The following is a 16,764-nucleotide window of genomic DNA, read 5'->3' on the forward strand; positions in this document are numbered from 1 at the left end:
GACTTCGCAAATATGGCCTGGAATAATCAAAGTCACACGCCCAAATCATTCATTTTGTCCCGTCTTTCTACCTACTTTACCAAATCCTTTTGCTCGCCACAAGTGAACCAGGCAAAGGTCTGAAGGGCATCGCTTTATTTCAAAGTTGATCACTGTCGAGGGGGATTTTTACAGTCTTCCCTCCCTCTGCTCTGTTCCTGGTTAGAAACGCCGAGAAGAACTAGGGTGTCATAAGCTACTGCAAGAAGCAAAAAAGGCGAAGGGTATATACACAGTTTAGTTCATGCTCGGCATGTCTCGGCCTTCACCCTCTGTGAGGCGAGAAGAAAAAGAAGTGAATTTAAAGTTACGATAAATTCAAGGAAGGACTGAAACTAAGGAAAAGATGCTAATTTTGTTTCCCTTGGTTAACGCAACCAGGTCTTTGTCTCCCTTTTTGACCAACAGACACCAAACGGGTTGGGCTTCTCCTACCGCCCTGCCATGGGAGGGGAATGGTTTCCAATATTGTCCAAAACGTCACCTCCATTGAAAAATACTCTTTCCGGGAAAGAATGACTTTCTAGCTTAAGATGAGGGAGAAGAGGCAATGGGAGAAAGTGTTGAATGGAAATTTCCAACCACAGGAGGAGCAAGACACCAAAGAAGCTACAGAACACAGGGTTTGGGCCAGGAGCTTGGGTCCAAGCCACGCAACCCCAGAAGGCCCGCAGAGCCAAGTTCACACTTCCCTGGACCAGGTCCTGACCAAAGAGAAGCATTCCAGTCCTTCCCATTGCTAAGAAACAGCCAAACCCAGTGTGTCGAGAGGGAGGCCACACATACCACACTGTCTTTGCAGAAGGCTGCCAACTGGATGGGCTCCAGACCAACCCTGGCCTGAGCCCCTGGCCAAGGAGAGCTGGGCGAGTCCACGACGTCTGGTCTGCGCCCGGTGCTCAGGTCTTGAACATCAGGAAGCCCCCGAACGCAGTGCCTGGGGGGCTTCTCTTCATTACTGATCCCTGCGTTAGCTCAAACCACACCCTCTCACCCCTCTGCAGCTCGGCCATGGCAAAGGTAGTGGCCATGCTGCCACCCCTCTGCTCCTCAGTGGTGTGGACAGGGGTCCGATGGTGACCTCCAAACACCAGCTGCCCGGTGCCTGGCCCTGGGCCGAACTCAACGCTCACTGCAAACAGATAGACCCCACGCTCGGGGGCTCGGAAGTAGCCATGTTCAGGGAAGTAGCTGCTGCCAATGTTGATGTAAGTAGTGTTGAACTTCACCGCCTGCAGGGTGGCCGTCCCTTCGGAAAAGCTGGCGTAGAAGGCCACCGGGGAGCCTGGAAGGCAAGAGGGAAGTGTCAGTGACTCAGCCCTTCCCTGCCTTGGATGCGAAATTATACCCTGAGAACCTGCCTTCCTCACCTTCGTAACATTACAAATAGCTCACTATTTCTAGATAACCTAGAGATTCCGAACAGCAATGTGTTTCAGCGAGTGGGAACTGACTGGCCAGCTCTCAGTATTTCGATAGTTAAGAGACAGGGACATGAGGGTTGATCCCTTCCATTAAAAATAAATATATAAATAAGTAAAAATAAACCTACCTTCCTCATCCCTAAAAAATAAATTTAAAAAAATTGAAGGAAAAAAAAAAGAAAAAGGGAAACACATATCTTGTCTTTACCGGTGTACATTTTAACAAAGCACTTTCTTGTTTGATCCTTCTTCCTTCCAACCTCCTTGAGAGGTAAGTACTGTGATTGAGGAAACTTGAGTCTTGAGTGCTTAACTAGTGTCCAAGGCTACGTGGCTTGTTGCTGGCAGGCTGGGACGGGTCTCAAACCCAGGTCTCTGACTCCCAGACTCCTGCCACTTGCCAGGGATCTTGAGATACCCAGGGGAAAGAAAGGATTACCTATCCTCAGAGTAATCATGCTGAGCCTGCTGAGGTAATTAAGGAACGAAGGGTGGTTCCCGCGCCATGTTTAGCACAGAAACCTGGAGAAAGAGCAAAGCAGGTGGGACCAGGGAAGAAAAGTCTTTTCAAGCTGGTCATGTTAATGTTTTCAAAGTATTGCACAGAACTCTGGGGTTACAGAGAGGGAAACAGGCCCAGAAAAGGAAAGTTGCTGGGTCTCTCTTGCGTGCTCTCTCTCTCCCCCCATCCGCGCCCTGTTGAGACCATGCTCCCTGTTTCTCAAGGGATAAAACCAAGACCTAAAGGAGAAGCAATTTGCACAGCAGTTAGTAACTCAAATCCCAGAACTACAGCCCCCGCTCCTTGGCTCCGGGTTCAGCATCATCCCTGTAAATGACAAAAATTTTGCTGTTCTCTAGCTCTGGAAGATGTCCTGAGAATTAGAGTTCAGAACAGCTTTGCCGTCTAAGACTGTTAGGTCAGAGGCCCGCTGCTGGCTCTGCAGTTCCCCCCAGCACCCAGGAGGTGGCGCGCTCGCCCCGCCGAAGGAAGGCCAGTCTAGCGCGCCCTCTGCCGGCGACACTCGCTCACGCCAGCCTGCCCGCGGCTTGGAGTCTGGCTTTAGAGGGAGGCCGCCGGCAGCCAGCCGCCAAGCGTGCTCCTCAGAAGATGGAAGGGTTGAGTGAACTCCACTGATTTGCTAGCAGGCGGACTGAGAGTGGGCTTCCCTGCAGGGCACAGAATCAAACCCTATAGCCTTATAAGGGCAAATTTTTATTTTTAATTCTAAGACAAAAATGTTTTTAAATAACAAAATACTGCAGTGGTAAACTCAGATACCTAAACTATTAGGCTCTTGAAGCCTTGCACCCTCACAACAGGGAAAAAGATGTAAGAGTGTAGGAGGATACAGCCTCAGCCCTGAAAATGCCAGGGAAACGGGAAAACATTGGTTTCTAATAAGTGTTAAACCTGTGCTAAGTTTTTGGTAAATGTATCTGTTAGTCTTCCTAACTATCCTTTGAGGCAGGCTGTGGTCCCCCCATTTCACAGAGGAAGGAACTGAGGCTAGTACGTCCTCCTGGATGACTCCTGGCCTTCACTGCTCCCAGGAAGACAGTCTCAGAGCCAGCCTCCCAGGACCAGGGCTCTGCAGGGCCTAGTCGAGAGCCTTTCACAGGGAAGAGCCAGCACCCTAGAGACAACCAGACTGGGATAAGGGTTCCTCTAAATTGCTTCCTAGCTGTGTGAGCAGGATGCTTTCCTGACCAATTTAGTTTCAGGTAAAATGACAGTGATAACATGTCACTGAGCGGTTGCGATGATTCAACATGGCAAAGCCCAGGAAAGGCACCGTGGGGGACCTGGCTCAGGGTGGGTCCTCTGTGTTAGCAGAATGAGCTCCTTTCTGGGCCCAGGACTTCCCCTGTATTCACCTCTTGTGGGATGCTGTCCACGGCAGATGGGATAGGGGTGTCCCAGCACCTGTTCACACACTCACTTACTTATAGGGGAAAGCTGAAGACACATAGTGGGGTGAATTTTGGGGGGTGGTGGGGAAGAGCTGAAATGGAGGGATTTGGGGTGTGCTATGGAGGAAAGAGAGGCAGCCCCTACTCCTGCTTCACAGGGCCGCAGGCAGGCAGTGGTGTACATATGAGCTACAGACGTTTGCTCGGTGGGGCTCTGCCTGCTCACTGATGGTTGGGACTTCTACCTCCTAAGAAGTACTCCGGGTAGCTTAAAAGGCCTCTACGCCTGAATGGAAGGTAGGTCAAGGGCAGAGCCAGCCCTGAGTAGTGGTGATTGATGGTCATCCTGTTCTCTTTCACCCACGCCCCCTCTGAGGCAGAAGAGGTGCTAGCAGACAGCCCTGTCCTCCAAGATTCCTCCTGGCCTTCTGCGGCCCAGAAACTCACCTGCCTCCCACAGCGCAGGCCCTATGACATTAACATGCGCATCCTCCAAAGGTTCCACTTGCTTTCTGTCCCTCCTCCTGCGAGCTTCCAGATCTTTCTGTTGCTTCTTCCCTTTCCTGCTCAGCATAGCCTGCAGCTTCTCCAGGTCCAGGCTGACGTTGGCGGCCACGAGTCCTTGGAAGTTTCCAAAGAGGCTGTGGAAGAGGCGCTCGTGCTGCTCCAAGCCGCGCTCAGCGGTGGAGAGCGCCCCGCGGAGGCCCTCGAGGGAGCTGTTGAGGGAGGAGGCCCCGGAGGCCTCGCAGCATTGGCCCACGCGCTCGACGTCGGAGCTCAGGCGCTGGAGCTCCTGTGCCAGCCCCTCCAGGTCCGTCCCGCCGACCTCCCCTGGCCACGCGTCCCGACTGGGCTCCAGCCGCTCGCCCTGCCCGCCGGCCCCCGAAGCCTGCTCCAGGGCGGCCACCCGGGCGGCCAGCGCGTCCCAGGCGAGCGCCTGCTCCTGCAGCCCGCTGGCGGCGTCCAGCAGGCCGGCGCGGATCTGCTCGTAGCGCAGGGGCAGAGGACCGGGCGCCTCCTCAGTCATCTCCTCCATCACCTCCTCCCCGAAGAGGGAGGCCAGCACGGCCTCGTGCCGCAGCGCGTCCTCCAGCAGGGCCGAGAAGGAGCTGTGCAGCTTGCCGACCTCACTGCGGATCTCACCCTCGGCGGCCCGCAGCGCGCTCACCTCGCCGCCCAGCGCGCGCAACTGGCTCCGGAGCCGCGCCGCGTCGGCCCGTGCGCGTTCGCCCTCCGCCCGCTGTGCTTCCACCGCCTGGTCCAGAGCGGCCACCCTGCCGCTCAGGGCCTGCAGGGAGGAGCCGTCCCGCTGGCGCCGCTCGTCTAGGCTCAGCTGGGTCTCCTCCAGGGCACGCGTGGTGTCCCGCTGGCCCTCTCGGATGATGTCCAGGTCAAAGTAGAGCTTCTGGCAGTTGCAGTCCTTGACGTATTTGATGAGGTCCGCGTGGCCGCCCTGCAGGTGCTGGAGGGTGAGGTTGAGCTCCAGGAGCTGCCGCTCCATCTCCTCCTTGTTCTCCTCCATGATCAGCGACTTCTCAATTAGGATCACCCGCAGCTCGCGCAGCGCCGTGTGGTTCACCTGCAGTTCCTCCACCTGTCGCTGCACCTTGGTGATCTCATCGAAGGTCTCATCAGATTCCGAATACAGCTCCCTAATCTCCTCCACGTGCTGGGCCAGGGTGGCCTTCATGTCGGCCAGGGTGCTCTGTAGCTCCTCTTCTCTGCGGGCAGTGACCACGTGCAGCGCGGAGAGGTTCCTCTGCAGCTGGCCCAGCCTGGCCTGCAGGCTCTCTGGCTCTGGCCTTGCTGCTGCCCCTGCTGCTGCCAGGACCAGGCTGCCATTGGCCCCCAGGGACTCCTGAGCCTTAAGGAGCTTCTTCAACCTGGCATCCACATCAGCCTGGACCTCCGAGAGGGAGTGGTGCAGGGAAAGATGCTGGGCTTGCAGACGGTCCTCCACATCCTGCCGCAGCTGGCCCACTCTCTGGGCATTCTCCTGCACCTTGGTCTCAAATTTAGCACCAAGATCCTGGAAGTCAGCTCTGGCCACAGCACTCTCCTGGACCCTCCTGATGGCCTGTCGGTTGGCCTCCACATCAAGAGATAAGTTTCTTATGGCCAGCGAGAGGCTGTGCAGGCTTTGGTTGAAGCTTCTCCACATGGGGCTGAAATGTACTTGTAGGAAGGTGTTCACATGAGGCAGCAGCACTTGCTCCAAGGATCTGCCAGGGAACTCTGCAACAGACGCACGCGTTTATGCAAGCCCTGGGGAGCAGACATCCCAACCCTGGTGGCAAATGTGGTGGGAGGCTGCTGAGATTTGGGCCTTTCTGCCTCCCCTCCTACTCATCCCTTTGGACGGAACCAGGCTCTTCCTCGGCCCCAGGAACCTGCCACTCACCCAGCTCTGTCTGATTTGCCTCAGTCGTTGCCGCTGTGAGGTTACTTGCCAGAGCCTTCCACAAGCCTGGGAGGCTATCCGCCACCTGGTGAATGTCATTCTGGAGATCTCCCAGCCGGTGTTCCTGCTCCTCCACCATGTTGCTGACCTCTGCAGCAGGGTGGCCTGAATACACGGGAGAGATTAGTGTCGAGGTCTCACTTCCCAGGCCTGGGCACAACATGAGGTCCAGACGGGAGATTTGGGGGTTGAAAGCAGGGAGATGTGTCCTGGTGGCCTCTAAGCAGGAGCTTAGAAGCCTTTACTTCCAGAAGGGCAAATGTTGGCAAGTGAGGCCTAACCCCGCCCCCTACACCCATGACAGACATGACTAATCCATTGTGGCACACTTTCCTCCTCAGCCACAGAGACATGGCCTCCTGACGTCTTTCTAGGCAATCCTTGTCAATAGATAGGAGTTAAACCTCACAATGAAACTCATTTGCTTATCCCAACCGTGGCCCGCCCTTGAAAGGCCTCCCAGATGGTGTCTCTTGGTTCTGCTGTGCTGACTTGAGAGCAAGGACAGCATGGCCTCCTGGCCCTGGTTAGGGGTGAGGGGTGGGTGGGAACTTATGCAGTTCAAGACGCAAGGAGGGTGTCCAATGAAGCTGTCCTTTCCAGAAAATGGGGTCAAGGAGAAGAGGGGCGTGTGCTGAGCCAGCAGGCAGGTAGCCGAGGACCCTGTGAACTTGGCCATCTGGGTGTGGGGCTGGGGTGAGACAGGGCCACAGAGGGACCCCCACTGAATCTGGAAACAAAGTTTTCCTGGAATAGCACTGCCCTATCAGAGGAGAAAGGGCCTGGGCACGAGGGTTTCTTCTGCCTGCCTGTCCCTCCTGCGCCTTCCAGGAAAGCGGCATACCAGCTTCAAAGCTGACTGGCCCATCCCAAAGCTCCTGGAGGCTCTCAGCCACATCTTCGGGCTCGGGGATTGCCGTGGGATCTGCAGAGAAGAAGCATTAGATGTTGACCCCAGAGGTCAGAGGAGCTGCATGACCTCTGGGGTCAGAGGGGAGGGGGGAGGAGGACCAGAGGGAATCCTACCGTGGTGCTGACAGTCGGGTCCCGTGAAGCCCGGGCAGCACCTCCAGGCCACTGAGGCCAGTACCTTATGCTTGACCTGGTAGACTGGCTTGTGGGCCACACGGTACCTGGGAGAAGAGGGTGGGCTCAGCGACTCCAGGGTGAGCCAGCACAGGGTGGGGACGAATGGGCCACCCTGCTATACCCCCACTCACATGACTTTGACTTTCTGGCAGTCTGGAGCCTCCTGTGGACAAGGCTGCTGCGAGTGGACAATGAATTTCTCTGTTTTGCAAGCAGCTATGAAGGTGACCAGCCTGGACTTCTGGTAGGGACACCAGTTGCTGGAAAGAAACAAGCAGAGGAGAGAGTGGCTGAGCCACACCTGGGCCCCCCTTAAGTCCCCCTAGAGGTCAATGGGCCAGTGCAGAGCGGCCCCACTCCCTGCCTCCCTGAACCACCCAACCCCGGGATCCTGGAATCCATTAGCCTGAGAAAGGAGTGCTCTGCATTATTCATCCCTCTGGTCCAGAGCAAAAGCTCCACATACTCTGCCTGCAAGAGCCTCTGCTCCACTGCCTTCCCTTCCCAGAAGTACCTGCCACTTCTAGGTCAGCACAGAGAGGCTGAGGAGCTCCCCAGAGCCACAGAGCAGAGTTACCCCCCAGAGCCCTGTTTCTCCTGGTGCCAGGGAGGCAGTACAGTGCTGCTGGGGCTGCAGAGTCCCTGGTTCAAATCCTCCACACTTTCTGGCTGTGTGACCTTGAGCAGGGCACTCAGGGAGTTTTCGTTTCCCACCTGTCCGATGGAGATTGTAACACCCTCCTCCAGATGGGCAGATGAGAGCCAGGGGCCTGGCTCCTTCCAAGTGTCCAGTGAGCACGGCTGCTCTGCCCCTTCTGGCGCCCTGGCAGCCTGTCCCATTACAGCCCACACGGTTCCTCACCAGAGACCCAGCTGCAGGGAAGGCACCTGCTCCCTGGCTGTGCCCCATTATGGCCATTATGGAAATGGACTTTTACACAGTTGTAGGGGAAGGCATTCTGGGCCACACTGAGGTCCTACCGAGTGGCTTGGGGTCGCACTTGGCATCCTGATCACCTGGGAGGTGCTCACTGCTGACAGAGCCCCAGACTTGATGGACTCAGGAGAAGGGGTCAGAGGGTCTTTCCCCCAACAGGCAGCTCTCGGAGCAGAGTGATAATGACCACCACGGCTCAGCTCAACATAGCACCTTGTGGGAGCAAGTGCTGGGCTCCAGCTCAGTGCCGATATGGAGGAGCGGACCTTCTCTTCAGGGTCCCCAGGGACAGCAGGTGAGCTCAGACGGTGTGACCAGTGTGAGATGTGGGGAAGACTTTCAGGAGGAGATGATGACTGGGCTGCGTCTTACATGGAGAGTGAGGTAAGGCACCAGGAGCTGTGACAGAGGCCTGTGGCCCCACTGAGGTGCAGAGGGTGGGGCTGGGGAGAGGGCTGTCGAGGAGAGGCGACGAGGTAAGAAGCCAGGAGGCCTTGAGTGCCGGCTGAGGACAGGAGTCTGTCTCAAGGCATGGGGAGTCATCGAGGGGTTTAAGTAGGGAAGTGACATGAAAGAGCTACCCTGGTCCCTGGGTGCAAAGGATGGGAGGGGTCAAGACGTAGGTGGTGGTGTCAGGGGTCTTGGTGGGAGATGCTGGCAGCTTGGACTGGATTGGGGGTGGATGTGGAGAGAAATGACCATATTTGTGAGATATTCGGAGGGGCCTTGGTGATCGAGTGGCTGTCGGGGCTCGGATTTAATTCTCTGGAACTGATCTTTGTCCCAAGCCCATCAGGCTCCATCACGCAAGGGTGCAGTTGAGGATGGCAGGGGAAAGACTGAAGGGGACTGAGGGATCATATTTATTTTGATTGCTGAGACCACGTGCCCTACTTTCCCACTTGGCTCCCAGAAGCCTGGCAGCCAGACTTTATCCTTTCAGCAGCAGCCTGAAAAAGCCTGTCAGGAAAATGACCCCACTCAAGAGGAAAGACCTGAAGACACTAATGCCAGGGGTTCCCCCAACAAGCTAGCCCAGCGGAGCATCTGGGAGCAAAACAGATCACAGCCTCACCCAGCCCCCCGGCTTCCAATCAGCCTCCTGCCCTGTCTGTTCTTAAGTGGGCAGACAGCTAAGGATGACCCTTGAGTAAAATCGCCTGCAAAAGCAGGAGGTCAAAACAAGCAAATGGAAGAAAATCAACTTGGAGAAAAGTGAGACTGTGCAGGGAGAAAAGAACTTCCCCCCCAATTTGCATTAATATTTCCAGATTGATTAAAGAACTTACTGCATCCAAGAGACAAGAACAGGAAGCTACTTTAGAAGTGGGGGAAGAACACTGAGAGAGAGCAGAACACAGCCCCTGGAAATTAAGACTATTGCGGTAGAAATCCACAAGAAACTTAATAGAAAAGTTAGAGGGTAAAGTTAAAGGAATTTTCCCTAAAAGAAAAGCAAACAGAGAGATGGAAAATAGGACAGAAAAGACCAGAAAAACAGAGGACCAGTGTTGGGACTCCAGCATCCAAACAATAGGAGTTCCAGAAAGAGAGGGGGACTGTGGGCAGGGGAGAGTCATCAATAAAAACAATCAAATGAATATTCCAGAAGTGAAGGACATGGAATTTCAAATTCAAAGGGCCCACAACATGATGAAAATAAACACACATCAAGAGTATCATTGTGAAATTTTGGAACTCAGGGAATGAAAATGATTCTGCACTTTCCAGAGAGAAAAACTAAGCCCCGCCCCCTCACCCCACCCCCACCCCACCCCCTAACACCAGTAATTAGAATAGCCTTGAACCTCTCAACAGCAATGCTGGACACTAAACCACAGTGGAGAATTGCCTTCAAAATACAGAAGGGAAATTATTCCCAGTTTAGAATCCTATACCCAACCGAACTATTAATTTAAGGAGCACAGAATAAAGAAATGTTCAACAAGCCAGATTCCAAAGCCTTTCCCTCCCCGGGACCCTCATCGGGGAGCTACTAGGGCTGTAGTTTGCAATCCTACCATCAAATCTTCACATCAAAAGCAGTCCTGTGGCATCTTAAACACGGGTGCCTGAAAGCCCCACCCCTGGCCGGTTAAAGGAGAGTCTCTGGGGTTGGGGCCTGGGCACCAGCACTTTGAAGCCCTCTGGGTCACTCTAGGCACAGCCCGGGATTGAGGACCACTCTGCCAGGAGTGCTTTGCCAAAACAAAGGAGAACACCAAAAATGAAGAAAGCATGGCGTCAAAAAATAGAAGTTCCAGCCCGGAAACGAGGTGAACGGAGACCGCGGGACAATGAGAGGCAGGGGCTGAGTGGGCAACGGTCCAGCCTAGACCCTGGCTTGGGGCTGTGAGAGAGGGGTCTCCAAGAGGACACAGGTGGTCAAACACCTGATGGCAACGACGGTGGAGAGCAGATGGGGACAACTACCCAGAGCTTGGAACTGAATAGTAACAGAGAGACAGAAACCTAAGCAAAAGAAAAAAAAAATGAAGATGATTGCTTATTTCAGGGAAAACCGAAAGTGTGCAAGGGGGGAGAAAGATGAATAGTTTTCTTCGTGTCCATTCTAAGGAGCATACGTAAGTCATATGAACATAACTATTCAAAATGACAGTAGGGGAGACTGATGACTGGAAAGTGCGCGTGTGTGTGTGTGTGTGTGTGTATGTGTGTGCCCCCACGTGTGTGCGCATGCATTCCTACGCATGCGTGCTGGGGTTGGGGTATGGAGTAGGAAAGAGATCAGAATCCTAGATAATGCTACTTTCCAAGAAGCGGCAATATAAGCGTGTTACTTAGAGATACGGAGGTAAATGCCCCCAAGAATCACCTAAAACAGTTGACAGTCATTGCTGCTGGGGACCACAGCGGGCTGGGGCTTCTTGTCTCAACAAACCTTGTGGAAAACTGTTTGACTGTAACCTAGGGGGTCATCAAAGTTTCTCTGATAGTAAACAGATAGTAAATATTTTATACAAGACCAAAGATGTGATTTGTGGGGTCCAGTGCAAAATGAAAATTTGGGCAACAACAGAGATTAAACCAAGTGCAGGGCCCTTCTGAGTACTGGGCCCTGGTTTTTAGGCTTTCCAGGACAAACAGACTCTGTTCCCATCTACTCAATTTACTCAATTTGGCCATCGTAGCACAAAAGCAGGCACTGACAGTATGTAAATAAATGGACGTGGCTGTGTTCCAATAAAACTTTATTTACAAAACAGGTCCGGGGACCAGATTTGTCCCACCATCTGGAGTTTTCTGAGCCCTGCTTACAGGTGTGTATAACTAATTAAAAGAAAAAAAACCTTAAAAGTGAATAAAATAATTTCCATCTGGAAGACAATACACAGGTGAATAGGTAGGAATATTTTGGAATACAATGAGGGAGAAGATTCTCGTCTACCTTTCATGACCGACTCTAATGCCAAATGATGAAATCAGTGGGACGCCGGCACAAGATCTGTCAAGCCAGCCAGTGGGAACAGAGACCAGGAAGGGGCCCCGAGCATCCCCAAGGGACCAGGAACTGGTAAAAGGGACAGTTGAAAATTGGGACGGAAGCAAAGGATGTGCACAGCCCTGACACAGTGGGCTGTGACGGCGCTAGGCCCACAGGTCAGGCTGGGGCGAGGTGGCCGCCTGTACAGACTGTTTCAAGGACCAGAAACTGTGGCCCCCGACCCTGCCGTGGGCCCCGTGCTCAGGCCTGGGGAGGAATATTTCTCTAAACCAGTTGTCCTCAATGGGGCGCAGGTTGGGGGAAGAGGGGATTCCCCACAGGTGTATCTGGCTTTAGGAGACATTTGTGGGTGACACACCTCAGGGGGTGGGGATGCTACTGGCATCTAGTGGGTGGAGGCCAAGGATGATGCGAAACACCCTAGATGCACAGGACAGCCCCACCCCCACTACAAAGAACTGGCCAGTCCCAAATGTCAAGAGTGCAAGGCTGAGAAACACTTGCTCCGAACAAAGTTCTGCTCCTCGCACACCCTCTGAACTGCAGTAGAGGGTCCAGAAGTCCTGCGCCCCTGGTTCACGGGGTCACTGTGCCAGGGAGTGAACCGGGACTTTCCACTTCGGCTTCCCAGAACCAAAAGTGGTGTTACCCACCCTTCCTGCCCAGGAACTTTCTCTCCTGACCTGCCCAAACCTCGGGCTCCAGCAGCCGCTATTCTCCCTGCCCACACTTCCCTCCCTTGGCAGCCCCATCCCCTTGGCACAGTACAGGCTGTTGGCCCAGAAGCCCTGGGAACATTCCTGACCCATGCTTTGGTTTCCTCCAGCTCTTGGCAGTTTCTTGCTGGTCCACTGAGCCCCCAGTCCAGCTCTCTGAAGCACCCCATTGTTCTCATCGGCTCCTGGCCTCAGGCCTGGGCCCTCTTGGCACCCTCATCTCCCAGTGGCCTACTGAGAGGCAGGTGCCAGCCTAGAAGCAAGTGTGGGAGTCCTCCAGCCTGGTTTGGGTCTGTCCTGGGCCTCCGACGTGGCCCCGGCCTGATGCCCCACCCCAGGCAGGAGAGAGTCAGGGTGACCTTGAGCAAGGCCCTTCCTCCAGTCCTTGAAATACGGAGAAGATTCCCACTCCCAGCCCCTCCCTGGGGCCCTGGCGGGCTGTTGGGAATTGGGGGTGGGGGGTGGCTCGAGGAAGGCAGCGAAAGCCTCCAGCAGGGAAAGGGCTGTTAGCCGGGGCCTCCTGAATTATAAATGTGCTGCTACCGCAGCCCACTGGGACACTTAAGTGCCTCTTAACCAGCCAGTAAAACCCACCTCTGAGTGCCCCTTCAGTCTTCCTGGGGAAGGAGGTTGTGTTCTCAGAACCCTTGTTTTCTGAGGCCCTGAATGCAGCTGTGAATGTGCCGACTCCAGGGGAGAATTTTGCCTTGGTCTCTGAGCCACAGAGGGGCCTTGGCAGAGGAGCCCGAGGCCCCCTCGGTGTCCAGCCCAGAGTCAGGATTCCCTGAGCATTTATCTCAGGCCAGTGGGGCTGTTCCCTGTTAGTGCCCAGAGCCCTGTGCCTTGGAGAACAGAAGCAGGTGCGGGAGGTACAACGGTGGCCCAGAGACTGGCAGCCAGCAACATGCTCCTGTGTGACCTCCAGCAATACGCGTGACTCCTCTGGGCCACAAGCTCCCAGCTGCACAACCTGCAAGCACTCCTGGTGAAGAGGCGGATGCTGGCGGCCGGGGCCAGCTGGGCTGCTGGACAGCCATCTCCTACATTCCCATCTGTCTTGGCGGAGACAGAACAGAGGACACCGGGTATTTGCAGCCCAGCCGACACGGGCCTTACCTCTGACCTGTCACTTAGAAGCTGTGTGGCCCTGGCTGGCGACCCCACCCCTCTGAACCTCGTAACAAGTAAAGCGGGGAGAACAGTGGCGACCTCACAGCACTGTCACAACAATGCGGAGATGGGGCACTTTGCATAGGTCTTGGCTCAGTCCCCACAGCCGGCTTAGACCTGCCTGGGAAGCAGTCCTGCATCTGAGGAGCCCACATCCTAAGCTCATGCTTTCCTTACCCCCACCAAAGCTGGGGAGCACAGAAAGAGCCTCTTCCCCACAAAGTCCAAAGAGCCCCGTTGCTGGCTCACTGGGCCAGCCCCTCAGGGTCCCAGGGGACCTAGGAAGCATCCAACCACATCCCTCCTCCATCCTGGGACCTGACATCCGGCACCAAGCTGTTTGCTCAAGCTTCTCCTTGCAAAGGGTCTCATCTGGGTCTGCGTCCGGGGCCTCCTCTGGCCCTGTGGCCCCAGACACAGGCGTGAGGGGGCAAATGCAGGGCAGGGGCCTCGCTCTGGCAGCCAAGGGCAGTGGGCCCACCAGGCTGAGTGTGGAGGGCCTGGTCCACGACCCCTTCCCCTGTAGCAGGAGCAGGGCTGGGGCTGGGTTTCCGCCTCTCTCCTTTGCAGGATCGCGGGAAGCAATCAGCCCAAGGAAGCCGCGCAGAGCTTCCTTCCTTTCTCACCAGCCCCTCCGGAGGCCTGGACAACCTGGGCTTGACCTATGGGGACTGCAGTTTCTGGGTTGTGGGCAGGAGACCAGCAGGCCTCCTGGGACCTCCTGGACCCCCCTGGGCCCATGGCTTGAGACTCCTGCCTGGGCCAGGGTGCCTTGGTGAGCATACTCGAACACTGCACACACTGGGACCACCAGATGGTAGCTGAGTGGCTCCCACAAGCAGGCCGTGAGCAGTCCGGAGGTCCACCCTCCTTGGGACTAAGGGAACATAGTCCCTCCCCACAGCCAGGAGGTGGCAGAGAAAAAGAAACACTTCCTACCTCCTTCCCACCCTCTGGGGCCAGGTTGCCCAGAGACAGAGCCTAGAGCTAACGGCTCTGGGGAAGGAAGGCTGGGTCCTTGGTCCTGAAATCAGAGCTGGGTGGCTGGTGTCCCCCACCAAGAGCCACCTGCACCTCCTGGCTCTGAGCCAAATTGGCGATGGGGCAGGAAGGGAAGCGCTCCAGGTCCAACGTCTCCCCTCTCCTCTCGCACGGCCCACCCCCTCCGTCACCAACGGGCAGTGCCCACGAGCTACTCTCACCCTCCTACCTCTCCCCAGTCAAATCCACTTTCGGGAAAGTGTCCAACAAACACATTCACCTTGAAGTGTCAGAGCTGGATGAGCACTGTCCCAGGCAGATTCGGCCCAGGCCAACGTGATGGGGAATCTCAGCCAGACGGGAGGCTCTGGGTGGGTATAAGTTGGCCCCTCTCACCCTCCAAATCCATTCAGAAGCTCTCCACCAAGTCTTACTTGTTTGTGGAGGTTGGGGCAAGTGGGTGGACGGGGAAATAAGCACCCCTGGACCTGGGCTGCCTCTGACTGTTCCAGGGACCAGAGTATGACCTCTGGAATCAGACTCAGATCCTGGTTCCAGATCTCCTTAGCTGTGTGACCTTGGGCCAGCTGCTTCACCTCTCTGAGCCTCAGGCTCAGCCAGGGCTGTTGGGAGGATTAACTGAGATAACACTTGGCAAGATGCCTAGCCCAGTAAAGATGGGCCCATTAAGTGGCACCTGCTGCTCCGACTATGGGCTACCATGAGGAAGGGCCCGCGATTCCAGCACCTGATCAGCAAGAGGATCAATCCCTGGCCCTGGATAAATAAAAAGACTGGAAAATGGTGTCCTGGTCCAGTCAGAAGACCATTCTGCCCATTTCCAGAGGTTGCCCTGAAGCAGAGATCACTGGATGCCACGACCTCCTTTTTGTTCTGGAAATAGAGCAGGGCACCCTGGCTGCTCACTGCTTGGCTCTTAGGGCCAGGCTGAGGACCCACATCAGCCCCTTGGGCACTCAGATCCAAATCCAGCCCCCAGGAGCATCTGTCTTTTATGGCTTAGGCCGGGCCAGCCTCACCTGGGCTCAGCTTTCAGAACTGACTTACTTCAAAGAACAGGAGCCACTCCCAGGCCAGCTGGAAACTTCCGGAACCACAGGCCCTCAGCACTCTATGCTGGTGGTTGATGGCAAAGAGTACTCACCCCTTAACCCCCAGGCCATCCCCTGCCATGGGCCAGGCAGGAAACTTCCTGTGGTCCTTAGGCTGCGCCCTAGGGTGCCTAGTCCAGGCTGGCTGGGGGTGGCCTCTTAAAGGGGAGCCTGAAACCTAGCACTTCATTCAGCCTCACAGCTGGCCCAGCAATTAGACAGTGTGAGCCCATTTCACATATGAAAAATTGAGGTCCAGGGAGCCCCTGCTCTGGCTGAGCTGGGACTCAGATCCTGTACCACTTCCTCCCCCAGGCCCAGGCCCTCCTTACCGCCTGATGGGGTTCCTGCCGGTGTCCTCAGCCTCTGCCCTCCAGACCCCAGGTGGCCTGGGGCTGTGTGGATCAGAGAACCTGGTACCCGGGACCTGGGCCCAGGCCCCCAGCAGCCCCCAGCCCAGGGGCCCCCCGAGGCCCAGCAGCAGAGTCAGAATCATCTTGGCTTAGGGCAGACTCAGCCTCTGTGGGTGACTCCAGAAACTGCCGCTGCTGGTGACGTTGTCTTCAAGTTAAGTCTCAGAAGGAAAAAAAAGCATGAGGACAACAAAGAGAGGAAGTGGCCTGGGCCGGCCCACCCGGTGAGTCTCGTCCGGCCCCCCTCACCCCCTGCCTGGCTCCCGCAGAGGCAGCCAACAACGCAGGCCAGTTCCTGTGCCCCGAGAGGACTTGGGTCAGGGACACTGGGGATGTGGGAGACCCGGGGGGAGGTGGCCCCACCCAACATGTACCCATGGGAGTCAGGAGTGGTGCGCGGGTGTTGAGTGGGGCTGCAGGAAGCGGTTGGATGAGTCTCAGGGAACCTGCTGCCCATCCATGCTGGTGGCCCGGAAGTGGGGGGTACTTCATTCCTAACTCAGCATCTCTCACCCCTGGGCTGTGGGAGCCAGCAGGTGGGTGGAGACTCTGAGGGAGAAAGGAGCTGTCCTAGAGACACACAGTCTGTAGCCGGGGCCAGGGCACAGGGGAGCCCTTTGGTGTATCTGCCTCAGCTCCTCCACCTGACCTTGCCCGAGCCCCGGGATGGGGGCGTCCACTGTGCTAGTGAGTAGCCGGGCAGCCCAGGCCCATCTGGGAGATTGGCTACTCTTGCCTGTTTGGCTCTGACCCCTGCCCTACCTGGGATACTGGTAGCAAAGTCACCTCCCCTCTCTGACCTCTCTCTGCCCCAGAGGTACACAGACAGAAGCCACAGGCCCGGCAGCGTCCAGCCAGGGCCGCCCCTGTGGGCATGCAGGGCAGCAAATGAATGAAGGGCAGTGATGGATAAGGATGTATTCAGCCCTCTACGGCCCCATCTGGGTGGGTAGGGGGCAGGAGGGGAGGACTGAGCCAGAGGGGCTCGGGGGACCCTGGGAGAAGGTAGCAGCAGCCCCACTCCCTCCTTCTTTCCCTCCCT

General features: G+C 56.0%; 1 protein-coding gene across 1 annotated transcript; it reads right to left on the reverse strand.

Annotated features, from left to right (window-relative positions):
- Positions 1-102: 102 nt before the first annotated feature.
- Positions 103-15,870, reverse strand: MMRN2 (multimerin 2). Its single transcript, XM_072971173.1, has 7 exons — positions 15,642-15,870; positions 7,059-7,187; positions 6,865-6,971; positions 6,683-6,763; positions 5,779-5,943; positions 3,825-5,612; positions 103-1,324 (listed from the first exon to the last, which is right to left on the reverse strand). The coding sequence occupies exons 1-7, from the start codon at positions 15,803-15,805 to the stop codon at positions 939-941; spliced, it is 2,820 nt and encodes a 939-aa protein (XP_072827274.1). The 5' UTR covers positions 15,806-15,870; the 3' UTR covers positions 103-938.
- Positions 15,871-16,764: the final 894 nt, after the last annotated feature.

The sequence above is a fragment of the Vicugna pacos genome, chromosome 11 (assembly GCF_048564905.1).
Source record: "Vicugna pacos chromosome 11, VicPac4, whole genome shotgun sequence".
NCBI classification, from domain to species: domain Eukaryota; kingdom Metazoa; phylum Chordata; class Mammalia; order Artiodactyla; family Camelidae; genus Vicugna; species Vicugna pacos.

Coding starts and splice junctions, on each gene's coding strand:
- MMRN2 (XM_072971173.1), bottom strand. CDS start 15,805: ATGATTCTGACTCTGCTGCTGGGCCTCGGGGGGCCCCTGGGCTGGGGG. Junction 6,972..7,058: donor TGCCAGAAAGTCAAAGTCAT/GTGAGTGGGGGT, acceptor CTCTTCTCCCAG/GTACCGTGTGGCCCACAAGC. Junction 1,325..3,824: donor GCCTGCGCTGTGGGAGGCAG/GTGAGTTTCTGG, acceptor CTTGCCTTCCAG/GCTCCCCGGTGGCCTTCTAC.